The sequence below is a fragment of the Lygodium microphyllum genome, chromosome 1 (genome assembly GCF_053477565.2).
Source record: "Lygodium microphyllum isolate KBCC chromosome 1, Lygodium_microphyllum_v1.1.10, whole genome shotgun sequence".
Taxonomy (NCBI): domain Eukaryota; kingdom Viridiplantae; phylum Streptophyta; class Polypodiopsida; order Schizaeales; family Lygodiaceae; genus Lygodium; species Lygodium microphyllum.
Genome location: NC_141135.1, coordinates 134,717,266 through 134,743,456, shown reverse-complemented (window position 1 = coordinate 134,743,456; position 26,191 = coordinate 134,717,266). Strand labels below are relative to the sequence as shown.

General features: G+C 40.7%; 1 protein-coding gene across 1 annotated transcript in view; it reads right to left on the bottom strand.

Moving 5' to 3' along the window:
* The window catches only part of LOC148041709 (RING-box protein 1a), a 30,002-nt gene extending 4,949 nt beyond the window's left edge, over positions 1 to 25,053 (bottom strand). Inside the window, exons 1-3 of the mRNA XM_087681573.1 lie at positions 24,799 to 25,053; positions 24,602 to 24,652; positions 24,469 to 24,528 (exon numbers count right to left, since the gene is read on the bottom strand). Coding sequence (XP_087537699.1) covers positions 24,469 to 24,528; positions 24,602 to 24,652; positions 24,799 to 24,931 — 244 coding nt within the window. The 5' untranslated portion in view covers positions 24,932 to 25,053. The remainder of the gene's footprint in view (positions 1 to 24,468; positions 24,529 to 24,601; positions 24,653 to 24,798) is intronic.
* Between the last annotated feature and the right edge of the window lie 1,138 nt (positions 25,054 to 26,191).

The following is a 26,191-nucleotide window of genomic DNA, read 5'->3' as shown; positions in this document are numbered from 1 at the left end:
TCATCAATTTCCTTGACTTGGTGGACTTGAAGCACTTGATTTAAGGTCAAAAGCTTAGCTCTAGTGCTGAAATTGTATTCAGCTAAGCATTATAGCAATAATGTCTTCAGATAGCGATATAGCATCAAGCAAGGATGATGCCTCTCAATCTGAAAATTCAGAGTGCCGGAAAAAATGCAATGCTTGATCTTCAACGAAGCATGCAACATGGATAGCACGCTGATAATATTGGTTTAGACCAAAATGTAGGTCCTTCTAGGCCTTTAGAAGTTGATAATCAACAAGAGAAAGAGGAATTTAATGACCAGTTTAAAAATCAGTTAAGGACAACAGCTGAAATGTTTATGCAATTGGCAAATGATCCTCAATTCATACGCTTTTCAAACCCTTTAAAGGAGGGCAGCAAAGGCAAGAAAAGGAATTTATATTTAAAAGCTTTGGAATAGCAAGATACACCAAAGGAAGAGCCAATACAATAGCATGATGTTCCAAACATGGATAGTAAGCATAAGCAAATGATGCCAGTGAGACAATTAATGCATATGCAAGGCCAACTTGAAAGTCCCAATCCAATGCTTTTTGGACAATAGGACATGCATACAATGATGGGACAGCCAAGGTACTTTTGTGGTGAAACCGGTTTCCATGCTATGGTGGGTCAGGGACCGCACACAGAGATGTATGGGACAACTCCTTATGGTATGCAACAACCAATGCATGGTGTGCAAGGCCCAATGTATCTGGGTATGGCTGATAATATGCTAAACCTATATATAGCAATGTTGGTATGATGTTGGGGCACAAAGTGGCAAGTTTGACAGCACATATATACAACCCACTGTTTTTGGGACTCATGGTATTAATGATGGTCATGCAAATGCTCCATATAGTGTTGGTCATTAGAAAAAATCCAACTAGTAATGCTGCAATGTATAGAAAAATGTATCTTGGTATGGTTGGTACAAAAATGTTTCCTAATACATCTGGTGCCTGTAGCATGTTAGGTACACATGGGAGGCTAGTCAATTGGATGCAATGTTACATATTAGCTAAGTTGGAATTGCAGCAATGTGAAAGTAAAAAGGTATCACAATGCTTAAGGGGACGAAAGGCCTACAACCTAGTGGAAGTTTGAGGCAAGTAAAGTTAAGAGGTAAAGTTTCCATATACTTCTTAGTGAAGCTTTAGCATTGTTTCACCAATAGATACAAAGTGGATGGAAGAGGATGACTTGGCAGACCATCTTCAATTGTTGCAACTTTACTGAGATGCCTTTCACGTAGAGTCAAATTCAATTCAAGGTTAATCAGGTTCAGCAAATTCGAGGTCCGTAGCATTGCCTGGTGCTCAAAGGGGAGGTAGCACTTCCACTCCACTAGTTGTGGACAGCTCTCGTATGTAGTGGATCTCGAATTTATTCAACATGCATCCAAGGTACTATACTAATAATATGTCTACCACCATGAGGTCACTACTCAAAGTACTAGTCACTGTGAGACGTATGCAAATGAGTATGAATTTCCCCTTGGCATGGAACTATATTTTTACATCAATTCATGATCAACTAGGCATGAGCTTTTGCCTCAATTTTAAATTCAAATTCTGATTAGTTTCAACTCAGTTTTTTATCATTTTAAGAGCCGTTTATGATCACTTCTAGAATCAATTTTTGCATTATTTACTATCCAATTTTGCAATCAATTTGTGATCTATTTGGAATCACACTTGCAACACTTTGTGATCAATTCTCAAATCAGCAAAACTGATCAGTTCATGACCAGATTATACTCAATTTTCAATGATTTACAACTAGCTCCATGAACAGCAACGTGTTAGTAAATGCCATTGACAATTTCAGCCATGGTTTAAGCTAAATTTATGCTTTTACTATGGTTGTTAAGTCAAAAGAATTAACAAAAAGAAGTTATGGATGCATCCAATGGGTTTCTAGCAACAGTTCTAGACTGATTTTCAGTTTTATGTTATGTACATGCTAGCTGTAAATTTTTAGCAAGTTTGGAGCATGTGGCAATGCAATGCAATCAAGGACATTTATAGGGATTTCAAGGGGGAGATCTATCACAGGGACATGAAATTTTGAGATGCTCTAATCTTGTCGATAACATTTAATTAAGATATTATTCAAATGTGCAAGGTTGTTTAGCACATGTGATGCACATGGTACTTATTTCATGGTAACATGCCAAGGACTCGAAAGATGCAATGGATGTCAAAGGCAAAAGCTATAATAAGTTGTGCCTAACAGATACAAGGTTTCTGATATTAGATTTGAGCCTAGACCAATTTATTGAGCACTAATGTCAATGGTGACATTAGAGACTAGGCATTAATTAATTAATTAATGCCAATCGAAGAGTCAATAACTACTCAATGATACTTGGAAGACAAATTTGCCTAACCAATTTAATTATTGGTTAGTGAAATTAATTTTGAGAACTAAAATAATTACTAAATAAATTTTTAAAATTAATATTATGATAATTAATTTAAAAAGCTAAATAATGGGATTAGAAGGCTGCCACTTAGCAAAACTTACCCATGCAATTGGGAAAACGTTTCTAGGGGCTGATTGAAGTCTATTCCAACCTTCGTGAGAGAGAATAAGGCTATTAGAGAGCAAGGAGAGGCTACTGATGTGATTTGCAGCCACGAAGGATCGGTTCTCTAAGAGCATGTGACAGCACTCCAAGGTCCTTTTGGTATACATGACAACATACAAGAGAGGGCGACAATCTTTCTGGTGATCCTAAGCTATAGGTGACAACTTCTATGGTTGTTTGAGGAAGGCAACAATAGCTTTTCAATGTTTCTCGCGATGAAACTCTAAAATTTTCCTCTCTACACCATTCTTTCTTATCCCCCAACCATCTCAGCATTTCTAACAATTTGAACCATCAAAGGAAGATATCTTGATCAAACTTTACTGTAAATTAGAGTTTGACAACCACCTCACGATGTATGCTTAAAATTGAGAGCCTAGGACTTGAATTCAAACAACTAAAATTGAGAAATTTCAAGGAAATTCAAGAGGCCAACCAGCCAATATAAAAATTTAGGACAGAATTTACTTTTCAAGGAGCAAGGTGAAAGCCAATCCCTAAGCAAACTAAGAGGCAAATTGGTTTGAAAGCTTGCTGATCATTTATGGTAACAAGGTGCATTTAGATCCACGGAGGAGATTAAGAAATCTTAGTTGTACTCCGTCCAATTGCAATTTATGTTTAAAAAATACCAAAAGAGGCACCAATTTTAGAGCCAACAAGGTGTCCAATGTCCAAGATTGTATGGTAAAGTATACATTTTAATTTTGTGAATTTGTTATTTGCTATAATTTAGTACTTAATCAAGTTTCACCACCCTCTCCAAAAAGGAAGACTAGTGACAAACTACAACCACAAGCTACCACACTATTATGTGAAACCAGCCTTCCTTCTTGGAATGAGTGGTAATAACCTAATTTAAGAGTTAATTACAACAATAAATAAATGTATATAAAGTAAAATACACACTTTACCATAACATTCTTGGATAGTAGACTCCCTGTTGGTCCCAAAACTGACGCCCCTTGCGATATTTCTTTAGCTTCATTCAATTGGAAGGAGTACAACTTAAGATTCTTCAATCTCCTCCTACTAACCAATTGCTCTTGCTGTCATAAATGACCAACAAACCTTTTGGGTCATTTGCCCCTTGATTTACCCAAGACTTCTTCTCCAATTTGACCCTTGGTTGGCCAAATGCTGCCCCAAATCAATTCGGGAAGGGCCGGCTCCTGAAATCCCTTGATAATCTTCAATTATCAGCTACTGATTTCAATCCCTTGAGCCTTCAATCTCTAGCACGGATCCCAAGGTGGCTGCTAAACCCTAATTTCTGCTATAAATTAGGGTTTACTGCAGAAATTACAAATAAGCCCACCAAAAATGGCTGAGATCTCCGAATAGCCAAGAATTACTGAGAATGGCTGAGTATAGGCCGAAGGAGATGAGAGAATGCTATAGAGAGAAAATTCTGAGATTTGACGCGAAGAACTGATCAAAATCTGCTGCTGCCCTGTTGTACCAGCCCCAAACGGATGCATCAACAACAATAGGAGTATCAGAGACTGTGATCTTCAAGAGAAAGTACATCAGCAGCAATTGCCAACTTCCCAAGGTCAAGAATATGCAATCTCCATCACCAAAATGGTCTCCAATGGCTGGGAAATAGCCCCAAAAGCTGGCAGCAACAGTCCAACACCTCTTCCCAACAGCTCTAAAATGAAAAAACGAGATTTCCCTCTCCCTTCAAGCCAATTTAGCCTTTCCCCCACTTGCATGGGAAAGTTTTGCCAAGTGGCAACTTTCTTAATCCATTTTCAGCAATTTCCAGCCATTTAATTAATTTTCAAAATTAATTAATTCTGAAAATTAATTCAGCCCTTAATCCATGCCCAAAAAATTAACCTTGCCCATCCAAAAATTAATTGGCTAGGCCATTTGCAACCCAAAGCGGTCCCATGCATTAATTGACCCTTGGACAAGCATTAATGCATTAATGCCTAGTTCCTAGTGTCACCACTGATACTTAATAGCCAATTAATGGTCCTAGGGGCAAATTGACACCAAAAATGGCTGAAATCTAACAAGTGTAACTTGTTACAACTTTTACCTTTGACACCCATCTTTTTCACAGGGTCCTTCAACCTTCAACTGTGAAAAAGTAGCTTGCACCCCACGTGCAACAAATGTGTATCTTTTAATTGCATATTTGATTAATCCTTTAATCAAATGTCAATTAAACATAAGCAAAGCATCAAAGTTTCACGTCCTCGTGACATTATGCCACCCAAGGTCTACAATGTGCAATCAAACTCGCATGACTACAAAGCAAAGGACTAGACATCACCACTATCAAGAAGAAGGTAAAAGGCATGTGTCTTGATGATCACAAAGTCATGGAACTAGTGTTAAGAGAAAAGAAACCTAATACACCTATCACACTTTTTAAAAATCTTATGCTTTGAACGAATTCCACCAAGTGCAAATAGTACTCCAACTTTGCTTTATGCTCTGATACATAGCATTTGAGAAGATTTAGAACAATAGAACAAGCCTCTTACAATTGCTGATATGGCTGCAAATAAAAACAAGATGATCATTTTTTTAGCATCCATATTCTCAAAAAATGCCTCTCCAAAATAGACTCGTCTTCTATGGATCTTCCTCAATGATGATAGACTAGGGTATATCATCACTTAAAGATGTTTTGTATGAGCAACTTTGCCATGTGATCCACTTTCATTTCTTCCTCCCCGGAATGAGATGGACTTGTTGACTCTTGAGCCACTCAAATTAAAACTCACAATAATCAAAAAGTAATTGTGCATTAATGCCTATTTTATTCTTTTTAAGATGCTACCAAAAATTATATATATACTAAATACCAAAAATAAAAGGCTTTATTTTTTAAAGAATAAGACAAATGCCCCCTAAAATCTCTATAAATTGAGTATTTTGTGACGAAGGAGTTATTTCCACATCAGACATTCCCGACTGCAAGGGCTCACATGAGAAATATGTCTCGAATAGGAATTATCTGAATCGTGATATGGCTCCACTATCCATGATCCAAGCAGTGAGAGAAATAATCAGTCAACTAGAGTGCACCTCTACAATCACCTCATCAAGAGATGACTCGCAAATATAGACTAAGCTTGCATCCTCTAATGTCTCTATAGAAACAAAGTGAGCATGTGGTCTAACAAACCAATTGGACATGCCCTTTGGAATTGTAAAACGGTACCGGCTATGATGGTTGACCGGTAGCAATGTGGGTCTAAGTCCACCACTATCTTTGATTTTGTCGATTGCCACCATCCTACATCTCCTATTGGAGGTTAACCCTATGATGGGTGGGGGTTTGATTCTTAGGTTTGGGTTTGTGTATCTCTACCCTTTGAGCATCATCAAAATGGCCTGCTTTTTGACAATGTTGGCAATACCAATTTTTCTTAGATACATTCTATTACCCAGGTTTGAGGGATGACTCGGTATTTCCTTGTGATCACTTGATTGACTTTGAGTTTGAGTTTGATTTTGACTTTGTGTCTTCTTCCCTTTTCATTGCTGCCCCCCTTCTGAGAAGGGGTAACAAGTGAAACTAACCTTCCTTTCAAGGAAAGGGTGGTAATGACTTGATTTTCACTAATTACAACAATAATAAAATTCAAATAAACTGAAAATGCAACATTACCACTTAATCTTGGACAATGGAGAGCCTATTGGGCCCAAAATTGACATCCTTCTAGTATTTGTTTATCTTGTATTGCAATTTGGATGGAATATACCAAGATTCCTTGACTCTCTTTCTCTCTAGACTCTCCAAATGCCTCTTGTTGTTACAAATGACTAGCAAGCCTTCAAACCAATTTGCCCCTTGGTTTGCTTGGGAATTGGCCTTCACCTTGCTCCTTGAGAGATAAATTCAACCCCAAATTCAATGTTGATTGGATGGCATTTTGAATCTCCCTAAAACCTTCAGATTTCAATTGTTGAGTTAGAAGTCCTAGGTCCCAATTCTAAGCACTCTTCCCAAGGTGGTTGGTAAACCATAATTTCTACTGTAAATTAAGGTTTAGCAATAGAAATTCTTTAATTACACACTCTTGGAACTGAATTTGGCTGAGACCTCCTAAGGGAACCTATGAATTGGCTGAGAGAATAGAAAAGAAGCTAGAGAGAGAGAAATTTCAATGTTTCATTGCCAAAATCGGTTGAAACCTAATGCTGCCTTGCTACAACCTGCAAGGTCTATCACTTGCCTCCAATGGCTTCCTAATTGACTAAGGATAGCTCTTTGACAGCCTCCAATGGCTGGGCTAATCACCAATGGCTAGAGAATTGTTGCAACAGCTCTCTCTCTCTCTCTCTCTCTCTCTCTCTCTCTCTCTCTCTCTCTCTCTCTCCCCACCATGCTAAAATCAAGCTCCACCTGTCTCTAATAGCCTTTACCTCACTTGCATGGGCAAGTCTTGCCAAGTGGCAACCTTCAAATTGCAATTTTCAGCCCATTTAAATTAATTTCCAGAATATTAACTCTGATATTAACTTAGTTATTAATTCTTACTCATTAAAAAATTTATGAGCCAACAATTAAATTGGCTACACCAATTTGTCACCAAAGTATTCCTAAGCATTTATTAGCCATTAAACTAGCATTCTTTCATTAATTAATGCCTAGTTCCTAATGTCACCACTGATATTAATAGCTGATAAAATGATCAGCCAAAATTTGTCACCAAGCACCACTTAGTACCTATCAAACTCAACTTATGCAACTTTTGCCTTTTGACACCCATTGACATCTAGGGGTCCCTAACATGTCATTGTAACTTAACTGACTTGCACAACACATGCACCTCACATTTGTGCATTTGATTAATAACTTAACCGAATGCTATGCAAAGCATCAAAATTTCACGTTCTCATGACAACAAGAGTCACCCCTAAAGAGAGAGTGGACATGTTGAAACTCGTTGAACAACCAAGCATAATGAAGAGTTAGTCAGAACAATGCATGCGACAGCTATTCTAGCAAAACACAACAATTTGGATGACATCCAAGTTGTACGACAAAACAAATGAAGATGATGGCATCAGTAACATGCGACAGTTCTAGAGTGGTAACAAGCTGAAACAGCTGGACAGCAGCAAAACATAGCCAATGAGTGACAGCAATAGGCCGGAAAACAATCACCAAAAGTAGGAGATAGTTTGGATGCAAGCGCCAACTGTTGAACAGCAACCTCCAACTAAGATATCCACCACAAGGAGGGTGAACCGGCAACCTCCAACTGAGATATCCAGCACAAGGAAGGTGGGCAACAGAGGATAGGGGCCAACACTTTGCAAAACAAAGATGGGCTGAGTGATGGGCAGCCTATCTATTTATACATGAGTGGGTCTTCCCAAATTATGGTTTGGTAATAATTGAGTTTTTAGGCTGTAATAAAGAGCTTATCAATTTATAATGTCTTTTTTAGCTCAACAATAATGTCCAAAAGATGTCTTAAAAGCTGGTTTTGGCACATCCTCTTGATACCCACTTTTCAAATCAATATGGCTGACCCCTGCAATTTGTCAATACTGTCATCAATCCTAGAAATTGGGAATCGATTCTTGATCATTATCTTATTTAGTGTGTAATAGTCAATGCACATATGCCATGAACCATCCTTCTTTTGCACCAAAAGAACCGGCAAATAGTTAGGAGATGAGCTTGTTAACAATCTAGTCAGCTCATGTGTAAGTCTGGGCTATGCTTGATACTGCTGAGTAATCTAGGCATTTTATAATGGTCATATTAGTGATTATTTAGGCATTTATTGCTCGCCAACCAGCTACCATATTTGGAATATTTTGGGCCTATTTATTCAATGGCTCCTCTCATTCAATCATCATCATTCTTCAGGTAGTCTTCTTGTAAGAGAGAGGAGTCAATGCCGATGCTAACACAACCAGTGACTCATTGTTATACACATCATTCTCATGTTTGGTATATAGATTCCATTTCCCGAGCACTTCTCTAAGTTCTCTTCCTTTGCAATGTCCTTTTGTTGTTCTGCTCTTTTGTGTCCTTTCTCTTCCGCCTTGTGTTCAATAGCTTATTTTAGCACTTATCTATGCTTCCATTTGTTGAGAAACCCTTCACCCGCAGTTTGTGTTTTTGCGTTTTGCGTTTAGGGTTTGCAGCCCCAAAAAGGGGCGCCATCCTAAACTAACTATGCCTATTTATAGGCCACTCTCTCATTCATTCCTTACAATTGATTCATTCAATCCGTCACCTCTTCTCTCCAACCTCTCCACTACCCTCACACCCCTTCAGGAGGACATTGCGGTTCGTGGTTCGTGGCTGTCTTCATCATCTTCCTTGTGCTACAACACCCTTGGTCCCTTGTATCACATTCACTCCATGATTCGGAACTTCATCATTCCATTCATCAGAGTTTCTTCTCTCTTCTCTTCTCTTCTCCATGTTTGCCGAGTTCACTCCGTGTTCCTCCCCGCAAACCCTACTGTCTCGCTAGTACATCATCTTTTGACATGGTATCAAAGCTGGATCTGCTCACCTAGCAGCGAAGATCCTCCACTCCAATGAAGGCAAATACCGATGGCGGGTTCGGCATCCACTTCTCTTCTTCTTCCGCTGCATCAACATCTCGTTTTTGCAAATTTCAGGTGTTTCAGCTTGCTGCCCACACCCCGTTCATGGAGGACATCTCAGCCGAAGCTGTCCATTGCTGTCTCCATCAATTGGCGCTTGATTCCAGCCAAGCGATTGCTGTTCTTGTGCAAACCTGCTACCGCACAGCCTGCCGCATCATCACAGTCCTACTGCTTGCGCTTTTAATCTCTCTCTCTCTCCTGTTGCCTACGTATTTAGTCTGTCTCTCCTACTGCCTACGTTTTTGGTCTTTCTCTCTCCTCACCTGCGTTTTTCTACTAGTTGCAATCTCTTACTGCTGGTCACATCCTCCTACCACTGGCAGCTCACTTCCAGCCCTTCCACTACCCTCCCACCCCTTGAGACGGACATGGAGGTTCGTACCTCACACTGCCCTCACACCCCTTGAAGTGAACATTGCGGTTCGTGGTTCATGGTGACTGACCTCTTCCTTCTTCAGCAAGGCACATTGGTATCCATGGCTTCAACACCGACAGATTGCCAGTCTACTAGGTGTTCCTACTACGGCACGAACGGTCATCCCACCGAAGCTTGCCAACTTCGACCTTTGCTCCCTACTCCTCCGAAGTATATGCATCTTTCACCAAGCACTCCTTGTGCCACTTCTCCTTTCTGGGCCACAGAGATTGTTCTACATCGGTTATCAGAGTACTATACTCAAGGCAATTAGGCACACCCGATGCGCACTAAGTCCTTTCGAGCACATGAAGGATCGATTGGCACTACGACCTCCTGGAGATCGTCACAATGCCAACGGCAGTCTTCTCCTACTTATTTTCAAGTACAGTGGCTTCCATGACCTATGGATCTGTAGTCCGCTCCATCGAGAGACGGTGATTGTTTGATACCGTCTCCTCGTCAGTCTGCTCCCTCGAGAGATAGTGGCTGCTCGACTCCTTCCTCTTCTTCGGCTACCTAGTCTGCTCCACTGAGAGACAGCGACTATTGCCCACCTCTTGCTCATTCTGAGCCCCACCCTTCCCCACCCTCGATTACTCAGGTTCGAGAGGCTACCTCTGGGAGCTCTTCAGCATCCCAAATACCTTCGACACGACCGACGGCACTTCCTTTGTCATCAAACATTTCAGAGTCTGTGATCCATGAGTTTTTGGATTCCCTATCTACTTCAAAGGGAGATTCAGAGGGGGATGTTATTTCTTTGCCCTCAGAGGGGGCATCTACTTCTTCTCCGACTTCAACGAGGGCCCCTCCACCTCCCACCTCAAAGAGGGAACCTACTCTACATAAAGCTCTTCACCTATCCTCTACTTTCTTGGGGTGGCCGTCTTCGACCAGTCATCTCTTCTACTAATACCCAGGATCTTCAAGTACCACCTAGATCGGGACCTCGAAGATTCAACCGCGACTTAGTGACGAGGCCTTTGTATTCCTTCCAACATGGATGCACAGGGGCTAGTGGCTTCTCTCCCGAGGTTGAGTTTTGGGTTCTCCAATTCACTGTCTATTGTTCTTTACTACAAGTTCCCTTTCCGGTGGAAATCTTGGATCTTAGGAATCCTCTACATCTTCTTCCTCCTCTCCTCTTCTTGCCTTAGTCACTTGGTTAACATGGAGCCACCTCCTAAGATCAAGTACGGGCATACCCTTTTGGTTCTCGGCACCACACAAAGTCCGACATTCCTCCTATGCATTGCATATTTTCATCATCTTTGTACTAGGGCACTTTGGGCAAGTGAACAATTCCCCCACAGCGACATTGTCCAAGTGGCACTTGCCGCATGAGCATTCCTCGGCATGTAGCATTGCATCTCCACCTCACTCTTCTCTTGTTCCCCTTTTTGAGCCTGAGAGGGGGTGTTGAGAAACCCTTCAACCGCAATTTGCGTTTTGCGTTTAGGGTTTGCAGCCCCAAAAAGGGGCGCCATCCTAGACTAACTATGCCTATTTATAGACCACTCTCTCATTCATTCCTTACGGCTGATTCATTCAGTCCGTCACCTCTTCTCTCCAGCCTCTCCACTACCCTCATACCCCTTCAAGAGGACCTTGCGGTTCGTGGGTCGTGGTTCGTGGTTGTCTTCATCATCTTCCTTGTGCTACGGCACCCTTGGTCCCTTGTATCACATTCACTCCATGATTCGAAACTTCATCATTCCATTCATCAAAGTTTCTTCTCTCTTCTATTCTCTTCCCCATGTTTACTGAGTTAACTTCGTGTTCCTCCCCACAAACCCTACTGTCTCGCTAGTACGTCATCTTTTGACACCATTGCTGCACCACTTTTGACGTGGTATCACATTGCATGATCTCAGTTCTTGTTGCGATTTTTCTGCTAATTACACATCTTTCTTCCCCGTGCTGATCAAGACTACGCTTATCAAACCAGTAACGTGTGTTTTCAGAGTGCGCCTGGACTTCAACCTACAATCATCAGTTTGCTTCATTAAATGCTCCACCCTCCTACATTTTTTGGCTTTCTACATTTAACTCCGGCTAGGTGATTGTTTCTACAAGCAATTTTACTTTTTTTGGACAGTTTTTGACTAGTTTTTCTTCATTTTGCAGCAGTTAGCTTTCATTGATATCAGATTTTTTGTTATGCTATATGTGCTCTCTCATTTTGTGAAGTCTTTGTATTCCATCTCCCTATACCCTCTATCTTCTCTCTTCACTTCTCTCCAAATGGCTCCTCCGTGCACTTCTACAAATGATAACTTACATGGACCTAACTATCTTACATGAAGTGCCGTGATGAAAGCTTGGTTTGTGCAAAAGCGGATTTGGTACATTGTATGCGGAGCTATTCCTTGGCCTGAGCGTCCTTTTCTACTTCCCGACGATTTTGATGAGAACGACCATGAGGAAGCTGCGCCTACCTAGGATTTAGACGAAGCATGTGTGTATTCTGCACTGCTTCAGTGTATTTCTAAACTTCTACCAACGGTTACCTCCTGTAGCACATCATCAAAAATATGATAGAAGTTTCAAATATTGTACAAGGCACCTTTCCCCATGCGTGCCATGCCCCTTTATGGACAGCTTCAGCAAATGAAGTTTAAGTCCAAGGATACCATTCAATCATTATTGCTCAATGTTACACAAGTATAGGACCAACTTCGACACATACAATCTGCCCTTCTACAGGCACATCTAGTGGACACGGTACTCTATAAGCTCCCCCCAGAGTTAGATGGAGTGGCGAATGCTCGAGGGCGCAAACATCCTCTACACCTATGAGCTTTACACACATGCCCTCGATGCTGCTGCATGAGATATCTTTGCATTTAGAGGGGAGGCTCTCATCTCATTATGGTGGTTCCAATGAGACCTTTGGAGCTGTAGAGAGGGGTAACAGAAAGAAGAAGTCGAAGCCCCAATGTTATCACTATGCGGAAGGACTGCAAGGAGTTAGCAACCTCGTGGAAGAATAAGAATAAGTCGAATGCAAACCCCTCCTCTGCATCATCCTCTTCCTTAGACTTCAACTCTGATTCTCCAACCAAGAAGTCCGCAACACAGAAGAAATCCACTTCTTCAGACCATGGGAAGGGCTTGATTGCCCCTTCCTCAACTGATTTCTAGTCTAGGTGATGCAATCATCCCTCACAACTCTCCAATGCCAAAGAGGAAGTATAAGAGGGTAGTGAGATGGAGCAGCTAAGCCTCATCTATACAAGTATACAAGTGCACGAATTCCAAAGAGAGACATTCTTGATGCATTGACCGAAGTCTGGCAGGTTCAAATCCTGGGGTTGGGATTGACATCTAAGTTCATGATGGATGGTTTCTTTTTAAAATGTGTAAGTAAAGCTTTCCAATGATAAGAGTGAAGAGCTCTACATATCCCTTGCATGCAATACCAATCTCCCCCATAGAATCCATCTCATTCTTTCCGATGCTTAGACCTGCAACCATTGTTCGTAGAGATAAAATTTGAGCATGCACCAAAAACAAAGATGATCAATGCATGCTGATCTCTAATTTTATTCCATGCTCTACAAAGTTTTGTAACATCATTATTGGATTGATCTATCACCACATCAAAAACCAAACCAACCGAGGTTTTGGGCTTTTTTCCCTTGGGATCTCCCTTATTTGCACCTTTTTCAGCTTGCTGCCTATTGGTACATTCTTCTGCCATGTGCCCCTCCTTTTCACATGTAAAGCATTTATTTGCAGCCATTAATTAAACCATTGCTTAAACTGTACCCACATTGACAGTGCTCTACCTTGCATTAAAAGTATGGACCACCAATATGCACTCCCTTTCAAAAATGTGGCTATTTTTCGGATCTTACAATTGAGTGAAGTTGTTCCCAAAGTACGCAGCATCAAACTATTGAATGAAAACCAACACTTTCAATCTATCTTGCACACCACTAAAGGTCCCAAACTTCACCCCTTTACCACCCTTGTCATTGTCCTTTGCCAAACCCTTTGGTGTCAAATTATCATAAATTATCATCAACTAGTGGCTGCAAAAAGGGAGCATTTACTATATTTGCACTATGGCCAAGACCAGCATTCATTCCTCAAGCCCCATACACACTACAGGGTGCAAATGCATTACCATACATCCCAAATTGTGCCCCATGTATTACGCCAACATTGCTATACATAGGGTTTTACATTCCACTTGCCATAACCAAATACATTGGGTTTTGCATTCCATGCATTGCATATGGATTCACACCATATATCCCAATATGTGGCCCTTGACTAGCCATTGCATGCAAGATAGTTCCACCACCAAAGACCCTCGATTAACCCATATCAATATCCATGCCCTGCTGTCCAAAGACAAATGGGCTGGTACTACCAAGATGGCCTTGCATTTGCATATCTTGCAGCACCTTGCCCCATTGGCATGAGTTCCTTTTGTTCATCACCAACATTTGGTGCATTTTGAGCCCACAGTGACTCTTGTTTGGGAGCCTCTCGCTGCCCAGGAGCTCTAGAGGATGATATATTCTTCTTGCCCTTGTGTCGAGGAATTCAAGAAATGCATGAATTGAGGATTCCTGGCTAATTGGGCAAAGATATCAATTGTTGTCCTCAACCAAGCCTTAAACTTGTCATCATATTCTTCATCTCCTTGCTGGTCATCAACATTTTGTGACCTTGAGGAACCCACTTCTCACTCTACACCCACAATCTCTCCTTACAACCCACGCTACGAGCCTATTCCAAGATTAAGCATTGCATTTCCCCAATTGCTTTGTGTATATTTAGACTGTGAGGCATCATCATGACTTGAACCACTATATGATGACATGCACTCAACTAATCACAATTTCAACAAGAATGCAAATTCTTTGGCTAGCACACAAGTGTCTCAGGCCCACCTACTTGAGGGAGTTGATGAGTTGATGTATCCAAGCAATGGAACCATGAAACATGCCTTCCTTCTTGAAAAGGGTGGTAGATGACCTCGTTTAACCACAAATTACAAGAAGCAATAAATGCACAAATGTGAAAATGCAAACTTTTACCACCTAATCTTGGACAAACAAGCCCCGACAACTATCGCCCCTTATTGGCATCTCTTTATCTTGTGTTATTAGAAGATTGAAGTGCACTAAGACATGGGCTAATCTCCTTCAATCTTCAATATAATTGCTGTCAAGAGTGACTAGAACTTCATAAAATCAATTTGCCCCTTGATTGTAATAGTTTGAGCACCATTGGGTCTTCAATCTCTCATATGCCGGCCTCAATGAATTGAAGAACGGCTACCCCTTGATTCTGTTGCAAATCCCTTCCCTTTAGTTGCTATAGCAAGCACTCTGCCTTCAATAATTGGTCATAAATACTGAGGTGGCTGTAAAAACCCTAATTTCTGTTGTAAATTAGGATTTCAATAGCAATTTTTTCAATTGCTCCACTCCAACGTAGAGATGGCCGAGAATTGTTGAGGGCTTGTCGAAGGATGAGAGAGAAAGCTATAGAGAGAGATTTCACGATTGTCACCAAAAAGTATCTAGATGTGCTGCCTTGATTTACAACAGCATAAATGCTGTCACCTACACATCTATGGGCTCCAAATGCTATCACCAGCCCCTATCAATACTAGCCAGCTGCTAATCACCTTCAGGGGATACTCACCTGCTATAGAAACCCCTTTGGCTAGTTGCAAATGCTCACAAACTACTGGCACCTCTTGTAGCAGCACTCCTCTCTCTCTCTCTCTCTCTCTCTCTCTCTCTCTCTCTCTCTCTCTCTCTCTCTCTCTCTCCCTGTGAGAAAGCATTGTGTCTCTTGATCCTCGCGTTGTCTGTCTTAACAAACTAGTATTAAAGCACATAGGTTGTGCACATTTCCCAAAGCTATTGAAGGGCGAGTAGGAGCTTCAGGCACCAATCGTCAGTGTCCAACGAGTGCAAGAGAGGCCGTTAGACCAACGAGCGGTGTTTCAAGTGTCGCATGAGTAGCACACAGTCTCGATGGGTAATAGACTATAGGCGACAGTCAACGCGAGTTGAGGAGGAGACAACAAGACTAACAAAGGCCAAGTCAACGAGTAGGCAAGCTGACGACACACGCTGGACAGGTCAGTCGTGACCAAGCAGGCCCCAACGAAATCAATTGTCGTGACAATCGATGGGGGTTTCCAAGTCAAACAAGTCTAACAGAAAGTTGGCGGGGCTCCATGTCACACAACATGACTGGCAGGTCAACGGACCTCATCACGACATTTTCCTTAAGGTCACAAATTCGTTTTTCTTCAAAATTCTTCTTCAATTTCCCCTTGGACTGACCAGGATTCGCGCACATAAGCATAGAGTTCAGATTTGTGCATATTTTGCCCAGAAAAATTGGGGCTTTTCCCAGATTTGGGGATCTTAATGCAGAACTGGACAATCTAACTCAAAAATTGCAAAATTAGTGCACATTTGGCCAGGAATTTTGGGGCTTTTTACATTTTAGTGAACTTTTTTCAATTTCACTGAAATTTGTGCACACCGGACCCAAGAAATTTGGGGATTTATCTAGATTTTATGCGAGCAAGACACAACAGAGATATTTGTCTCAGAAATTGCAGGAATTTGTGACATTTTGCCTCCGACATTTGGGGCTTTTCATGTACATGCAAGAATCGGGCTGAAATTTACCCAATTTCTCGACATTGATGCACATTGGACCCCGTGCAATTTGGGGCTTTTGCTGTTTGGGTAAAATTTGTGCACCATTTGGTCATTTTATGTACATGCGGGTTTAATTCCATGCAATTGGGACATCTAGCACTTGAAAATTTTGGGGGTTTTGCTGAACTTGCTCTATTTTGGCAAATTTGGCCGGTTCTATGCATGTCAGGGACAGTGCAAATGTATGGTTGATGCTTTGAGCACAAAAACTTTGGGGCTTTTGACTGTGTGTGTCAGATTTTGTGCTCGTGGGTCCATGTACAACAGAAATTGCAGCTAAAATTTGGGTTGTAATCAATTGTAGAGTGCTGTAGCACAAGGTTTAGTCCTTCCGAAAACTTATCTGCAAATCTGAAATTTATGCTTCTACGTGGTTATTTATTGTTGGTTGGTACTTGTTTGTACCTTGATCGCTTGTGTGCAGTTTGGGACTGCATTTGCTGAATTTTTAGGTCACATTTGGGTTGAAAATCATGGCTGGCAGTAGTGACAGCAGTAATCTCACGCACATTAAGAAGCTTGAAGGAGCACATAACTTTGTAGTCTGGCAAAAACAATGCTATAATATCCTATTGCAAAAGAAGCAGACAAGGCCGATTAAGACCAAAGGGACGAAAACCGCAGATATGGAATAGGAAGACTGGGATGAGTTAAATGAGCTTGCACACTCAACCACCGAGCTATCATGCTCAACCACAAAGCCATCGATTTTTAGTGCCTTGCTGTTTAACATTGAAGGTTTGGATTTTGCCTATGCTATTTGGACTCAACTAGAAGAACTGTATGCATAGAAGAGTGCCGCAAGTAAAGTTTATTGGCTGAAAAAGCTTACGGATTTGCATATGAAAGAGGGTACAACAATGTCTACTCACTTGAGTGAGTTTAACTCCATTTTTAATCAGATGGTTGCCTTGAAGTTCATGATTGATGAGGAATTGAAGGCTACTTTCTTGCTTTGCACTTTGCTAGAGAGTTGGGATACATTCAAGACTGCTATGAGCAATTCTAATGCGATCCTTTTGTATGCTGATGTAAAGAGTGCTCTACTCATGGAAGAAATGAATCAGCAGAACAATGCATCCAATAAGTCTTACAATGCTTTGCATACTAGGGGCAAATCACAACAAAAAGGCAAATCTGATAGCAAGGGATGCAATAAATCACGTGGTAAGGATGTTGAATGCCATCATTGTGGCAAGAAAAGTCACTTTAAACGTGATTGCTACAAATGGAAGAAAGAGAAAGGAAAGAGCAAGAAGACAGATGATAGCAAGAAAGAGAAGGAAGAGAGTCATCCTTAGAAGAGCAGAGTCAAAATTGAAGAGGTGAATGTAGTCACTCATGACAGTGGCAGTGGCAATGATGTACTCTTTGTCTCTTCACACTTTAGTACACATGCTTTACTTGCAAATATGGATGATGACATGTATACTTGGATTCTCGATTCACGTGCTTCCTTTCATGTCACGCCTCATCGTGAGTGGTTTTCTAACTACACAGGGGGTCGACATGGTGTTGTCCATCTTGGGGATAACTATGCATGTGACATTGCAGGTATTGGCAGTGTGCAGTTGCAGTTTCAGCATGGTAATGTCTTCACACTTTAGCATGTACGGCATGTACCTCAGCTCAAGAAAATCTTGATTAGCACAGAGCAGCTAGATGACGATGGATTTCATACCACTTTTGGTGATGGGAAATGGAAGATCTGTAAGGGATCTAGAGTGATTGCCAAAGGTTGTAAAAGTGATACCTTGTATTCTCTCTGAAACCCATCTATGACTCACATAAAGCAGTAGTTCCTTCAATTAACACATGGTCTTCACACACACACACACACACAAACGGAGACCTCACTCCCTCGCTCAACACTAGATTGGCCCCGATGACCGACGCCCCTCTCGATATTTCTTTATTAATTAAAAGATGGAAAGTTACAAAAATGAAATGTTCCAAAATACATAACCTGTGAACAATTGGTTTTCATCTTTTTTTAGTAAATCCCAGCTGCGTAAGGACAATACAATATGACCAAAACAACATCCCTTTTAGAAAAGCATTTTCTATGACCATAACTCAATAATTCATGTGCAAAATTGCAATCTGCAAAACTCTATGTTTACTATTTTTACTGTCTAGCATATCCAAGACAACATCCCTTTTAGAAAAGCATTTTCTGTGACCATAACTCGATGATTCATGTGCAGAATTGTAGTCTGCAAAACTCTGTATTTACTGTTTTTACCGTCCAGCATATCCAGAACAACATCCCTTTTACCCTGGCATCATTCCAGCAAAAAAACAGTCCCATAAATAGCACTAAATTAGAGCTGAAAAACTCTATTCCTGTGTGGCATGGTCATCACTTTTTTTAGTTCCTGCATTGGAGAAGCCAACAGTTGCTCCTGAACCTGGACAATGAGGCTCTTGCCTCAGTAGAAGTGCAAAGAAAACACAGAATTGTACCTTCGATGGAATCAGCCCATCATGCAGAGCATTTCCTCTAAGAATAGAGAGAGAGTTGACCAAAGGGAGCAAGCTCTACCTCCGTACATGAGTCAAAGACGAAGAAGTATTCTCCATAGTTTATGAACTTGCAGCAATCTCCCCTCAGCTCCTCAAAACTTCATTCTCACATTCTGCCCCTCGTGCCTATTACGTTTTCTTTTTAAATGCTCTCGCTCTCTCTCTCTCTCTCTCTCTCTCTCTCTCTCTTAAATTTGTGCCACATGGCATACATATAACAATTTTCCCGTTTAAACCTTCCGGTCTAAAATTCCCCATGATCGGTGCAAAATTTGACCTTGGCACAAACCAAAGAATTAATCCTCATGCAAAAACAAGGATAATGATGCGAACAGATTTTGAGGTCCAAAAATAGCAACTCTCTAAATTTTAGGGATGGTAACCCCTACATTCCTCAAGTTGTTCTGAGTAACTTTTATTATTGCAACCACATCAAAAAGTGTAATGTGGCTCAATTACGGTGACTTTTATTCCATGAGCATTCTCACATGTGCATCTTCTATCTTGGCCAGGCTCATTGTTCTACACCATCTCCAGTGGCTAAAACACACAGTCCCAAACCAATGGCATTCTATTCTTTAGAGTCCATTCAATATGAAACTGGTCCTAAGGCTCAAACAAACCATTAGTCCAATTTGTCCCAATGGCTACCTCTTCTAACCATGCAAAGATTCCGACTTAATTCAAGAGAACTCTCGGGGTAAAAATCAACAGCAACTAAAGAAAAGAAAAACAAAATATTTATATAAGTAAATAAGGAAAGCAACTACAAAAAGTATCACCACCTAGTAACACTCTCCATGTATCTAGTGTGAGTGATCATGTTGTTGCCATGACCGGGCAGCCAAGTGTTTCTTTGTGACATGGTCGATTGCAACACATGAGTCAAACTAGAATGAAGGTGTTGGGTCACTTGCCTCGTCTTCATTATTGCTGATTTTAAGCATTATGATCATTGTGTTTATGGTAAACATCCACAGACGTCTCATGAAAAGTCACTTTCGCTGAAATCTTCTTCTCTAGAGTTAGTACATTCTGAAGTATGTCAGATGCCAAAGTTATCTTTGGGGGGAAAGAAATACTTTGTCACCTTTGTCAATGACGCTACATGGAAGGTATGGGTTTACCCTATTCGTAGCAAGGACGAAGTACTTAACAAGATTAAAAATTTCTTCGCATTGGTTGAAAATCAGACTAATAAGACACTTAAGTGTCTTCACTCTGACAATGGTGGGGAATATGTGTCCAAGGCCTTTCAGGCATTTTGTGACAGCAAAGGGATAAAGAGGGAGCTCACTGCCTCTCATAATCCACCCTAAAATGGAGTTGCAAAGCGTATGAATCGGACCATACAAGATAAGGTCTGTACGGTGCTGTCTCACCTTACATTACCCCATGGTTTTTGGGTAGAGGTTGTCATGACTGCCGTACACTTGATTAATCGGTCACCAAACAGGTCTTTAGAAGGGAGAGTTCCCTAAGAAGCGTGATCGAGTAGTGTTTGGCTACAAAGCATTTGTGCACATACATAACGAAAAACGCAACAAACTTGAGCCAAAGTCCTATAAATGTATTTTACTAGGATATGGTAATGAAGGTGAAATGGGATATAGATTATGGGATCCTAAGAAAAGAAAAGTAATACACAGCAATAATGTTATCTTCCGGGAAGATCGCATGTACAAACAACCCAAAAGAACAGAGGAAGTCTGTAGGGTTGTATTCCGGGAAGAACTACCTTTTGGACAGCAAAATAAGCCCGTTGTACAGCAGCAAATACCTACTGTAAATGAACCTGCAAATGCAAAAAATAATGCTGAAAATGATCAGCCAGCTATTGCCCCTAATGATGAGCCATTGGATGTGCAAGAATAGCCAAGACAGCAAGTTGTTAATGCTGATTTGAAGGCTGAAATGCTAGGAAAGCAAGCTAAAAATGGAAATTTGAAGGAACAACCAATAAACAATGATCATTGGGTTAGGAGATCATCTAGGGCTACTAGACAACCTAATAGATTCGTTCCTGGTGCAAACAATGTGGCTGATTATGTCATGTTGACATACCCTAGTGAACCGTCTTGCTTCAAGGAAGCAATGGACAGACAGGACAGCAAGAAATGGTATAAAGCCATGTTGTTAGAGATGGAATCTCTTGAGAAAAATGGCACTTGGGACTTGGTGCAGTTGCCTAAAGGGCATAAAACCCTTCCATGCAAATGGGTTTACAAGATGGTCACTTCTGGTTCCTTGCCAAAGTACAAAGCAAGATTGGATGCGAAGGGATACAAGCAAGAACATGGAGTTGACGTGGATGAGATCTTCTCTCCTGTAGTCAAGATGACTGCATTGAGAACCATTTTGGGCTTGGTTGCAACTGAAGATATGGAGCTCATACAGATGGACGTAAAGACTGTATTCTTACATGGTGATCTGAATGAATGCATATATATGCAGCAGCCTGAAGGGTTTGTGGAAAAAGGAAAAGAGAAAATGGTATGTAAACTCAAAAGGAGTTTGTATGGGCTGAAACAAGCACCAAGAGAATGGTATCATAAGTTTGATACATTTATGCAATCTCAAGGTTTTTATAGAAGTCAAGTGGATCATTGCTCGTACACCAAGAAGGCTGCATATGACAGCCTGATTATCTTGGTTCTGTATATTGATGACATGCTAATTACTGGCAGGGATACTCATGACTTGGACTCACTGAAGTAAAGTCTTCATGGCAGCTTTGACATGAAGGATCTTGGTAATGTAAATCACATTCTTGGCATGCGAATACTCAAAAATAGGTGAAAAGGATTACCCCATCTATCTCAGCAGGAGTATATCTCCAAGGTTTTGCAGCGTTTCAATATGGAGGGAGGGAAAACAATTGGGGTTCTATTGCCTCCATATATGAAACTCAATGCAAAGGACAGCCCTACATCTGATGTTGAGAAGGCTGAACTGGCATTCAAAGCTAATCATTAAAAATATGCATCCTTGTAAAAATCTAGTCCAAAGTGGTGAACTTGCTTTGATAAGGAACAGTGTGAAATGAGTTGACAAGGAGCAAAGCTTCCAAAACTTTTTGTTAAAATACTCAAGATTCTTGTAACTACTTGCCTCCAACTTGTGTCAAAATGTCATTACATCCACTTCAAATGTGTTTATAACCCATACGAATGAGAAAACCAATTTAACCTTTGTCAATGAAGATGGTGCTTTGCCTTGCATGAGAAGAGCAGTCAACCATTGCAAAGCATTACTCTTCAAGAAAGTGGCTACCTTACACAACACAAATGCATTAAGCCAATAATGGCAACCACCAATAGTATGTAAAATAAATACGAATAACTATACTCACAAGGGGAGACCAAGTTACCGTACATAACCTCGAGTTCACCAAGATACTCTAGATTTGGTGATATGCAACATCCAAGATTCTACCAACACCTTATAAGGAATAATATCTTTATTTATTAGCATTACATTCTTTGACAAGAATGGAATAGAGCTTGTTCAATCTTCAAATTTATACATTACTCAAGACATGCATGAGAGTCTTACAAGGTTTTTTTCTTTTAGGAGGTCACAAGAGAACTAATAGACGTCACAAAACATTCAACAATAGTAACAACAATAACAATTCTGCTTCACTCTACTTAGACTATGAATTAGTAATGCAATTTATAGGAAGAAAAAAAGTTAGAAAGACTCAAGCTTAGCTCAAGTTACTAGTGCATGTTATGCAAGTATTAAATTTCAATAAAGTGAAAACAAACTTGAGAGCTTATTCTCAGAACTATATGAAAAAAAGGAGATTGGAGGTCCAGTGGTCTACAAGAACATCTGGAAAGCTGGTAAGACCCTAGACTAGCATAAGAGATAAGGTAAAGTTTGTTGCAAAGGTCAACAACATAGCTTGAATTTGAAGAGATTCTTTCTATCACCACAAGTGATAACAAACATTAAGAGGACCAATGCTTTCACTAAAATTTCTCAATGGCCTAACTTCTAAATGCATATGAAACCCGCTTCCTTTTACAAGGTCTCGTAGCAAAAGTTTTACATCAATTCCAAATGGATGTAAAGTCCACTTTCTCCCATGACCTCTCATAGGAGGAGATTTATACTGCAAAAACACCATAATTCAAAGTTTCAAGATTGAAGGATCGCATATTACCACTCACAAAACACTCTTTGGAAACGAAACAAGCACCTAAAAATAGATAACAAGTGATTTATTGCTTCTTCTTCCAAATTCGCTCTACTCACTGAAAATTCAAATCCATGTTCCAACCTCCATCTTCAAATGTGATAAGTGCAAGGAGCCATAGTGACCAATTTCCAAAGAAGTCACTGAGAAAAAGAGTTTTAAAATGGATAACGGCCTTCTTCATTTCTTTCTTGAGTAAAACAACTCTCCCGTGTCACATAGCTAATTTGTTTTGCAACAACAATAGATAGTTCAATTGCTTTCAACCTTTGTATGGTTGCTTAGAGTGTTCCCTAGCCCGTGACCAATGTTTCTCTAATGAGAGATCTTTACATCAAGGTACTCAAACTTGCCATTGAAAGCATAAAACTTTCTATTGTGAAAAAACAAAGCCATGACACAAACGATCTCTTGCATGAGAAGCATCCACAACTAACAAATGTACGCCTCGAGCAAGTACTTGGATTATCAATAATATCAATTTTCATGCATGTTGATACACACAAAGTGGTAGATTGCATAGGATCATATGTAAAGCATGGGACCAAATTGAGCAATAAATAGATTCTAAATGGACTACAATATTGACACTCATTGGTCTACTATGAGTCAAGCATTATACTTGGATCTAGTGCTATCACTTGGAGCAACAAGAAGCAGCCTGCCAATTCTATTTTGTTCAACAATGGATCATATAGATTAGATGGTCAACAATCGAATAGATTTCTCCCTCAAAAATTTACTTTAGCATGAAAGGTTGACCGCGCTTTGGCAAGACGAGTAGACTTGCAGCCAAGAATCTTATACTCCAAGATTGCACCAAGATTGTTGAGATTTAAACACCATTATGGTCAAAAGGGGGTTCTCAACAAGAAGTTGAATATATAACAAAATACACCAAATCCCTTCATGAAGGCTTTCTCTTGCCTTCAATCACCACTTGTCCTCCTTGCTTGTTCATACACATCGTGACTTCATTTCTTCCTTCTAAATTCCCTCGCATTCATGTGTAAGGATTCTAGTACTTAGGAATTCACAAAGAATCAGCTTCCTCCTGCCTTCACATCCTTGCTGTTATTGTCTTTGCTAAATCATGCAGTTTGCTTTGGCATACACTCTGACAATATGAGCAACTACACTTACAAAGTGTGGCTTGTATATCTCCAGCAGAAGATTTATTGCGCCAATGTATTGTTGCAACCCTAAGACTCTAGTAAAAGATGGTCAAGTCTATCAACGGACAGATGTACAAAACAGAGTGACAACATATAGGTGGCTATGAGAAACGTCAGGAGCAACACTCCATGAAGAACGTGAAGAACACATTATGAAACAAAAACGCATCACAAATATAGACGGTTTTCCCTAAGATGTGAGCTTGCATACCCCATGCAACGGTGCACTCTTCACTCGTGGCACTGGCTTGATTAGCTTGGCACTCAATACCTGCATCAATATATCCTGAAATCAGAAACGTTCAGAAATTTTGCCGCAATGGTTCGCTCGTTTGCAGACTTACACAGGTCCATGATGTGGTTTCTGCAGATGGCACAGTTGTCGACGACAATATCTGCACCGAACGGGCAAAAAGAAAACCTAAGTGTGAGCTTTGCTAGACACAGGCATGGTTACCAATGACTGAAAAGACGTACAGATACAGGAGCACAGCTAACGATGCGGCAGAAAAAACCTTAGAAAAACAGCCGGCATGCTTACCCCATGCCCAGAGGGCTACGGCGTTCCATTTCTTGATTTCGAAGCGTTTGGGGCGTTTGCTGCTGGAGCCTGGGCCACTACTGGTTCCTTCATCGGCGGGGGTCATAGGCACGTCGGTGTCTGCAGCGGCCATGGCGAAGCCTAATCGCACACAACAACGATGACACGGGAGCGCGACTGGTGGTCTGAAGTTTCTTCGAGGAAAAACTTAATCGTCCAGTTTGCATTCGTCATATAGCGAAAAATGCGACTTGGCTTTGTGGTCATTTAAAACTCTTTGGAGTGTAGGCCTAGTGTCGATGAGTGTCAACGCAAGAAATATATAGCCAGCTCGATCTATCTTTTTATGTTCGTGAATCGAAGCAAGGATAAGATTGTTGCAAATGCAAGAATCCATGGAGATTGGAGTGGTCTTGAAGGAGAGTTGGGAAATGGGCACCCTAAATACGGACTAGCGGATGTTGATTAAAGGCATTAAAAACCTCAATTAAATGGGCTTAACTCCCTTAGCTGCTATTAGGCACCACATGGTTGTAACTCGTGCAACAAGCCATGAGGTCAAAGTGGACACAAGAGGGGCAACATGGTGAGCCTACAAAAGTAAGTAGTGGAAGTCCTTTGAGAATGGTGACCTCACATAAACTCCAAACCACGGTGATATTGATATGGTGGAAAAGGCCAAGTGCATCAATTTACAACACTTCATGATAAGAGGAGTTCTCAAGCTGCTAAGAGCAAAGCCAAAATTCATAGGGCACTAGATGCTCTCTCAAAAGCTCAAAAGAAAGGTGCACAAGGAAAAAGAAGCTAAATGAACAACTCATGGTGACAACCATCAAAAACTTGAGAGCTAAAAAACTTTGGGAAGAGATAGAGTGGAAAAAGGATAAAGACACTAACAAACCCTAGAACTAGGGGAAAAAAGCATACATAACCATGCAAACCACACATCAAAGCTAAGCAAGATTGGAACTCCTTGCAAAGGTAAAAACGAAGAAAACCTAGGACACACAAGGGATTTGATACTATAGGAAGGGTAGAAGAGTTTCACCTAACTATTTTGAGCTTGAGAGCTTTGTTGATATACTTACACACCAAACTAGACTCCAAGATCCCCATAGTTGGATCCTCATCAAGCAAAAATGTGAAGAAATTCATAGCTGCCCTGTTTTTCCCCAATTTTGGAATGAAGAATTTGCTTCAAATCTTGTCAAGAAGTTCCAATGTCAACTCAATGATGAATGTAGATGCTTGTCTTCAACTTCCTGAGGCCAAGGAGCACAAAAGCCTTCTCCAGTCTTCAAAGAAATGGTCAAAATATACTTGTTGTCCCGAATCTGCCATAGCTAGGGTTTCCATAAAGCTTTAAAGACTCAAGAGAAGAGAAGGACCT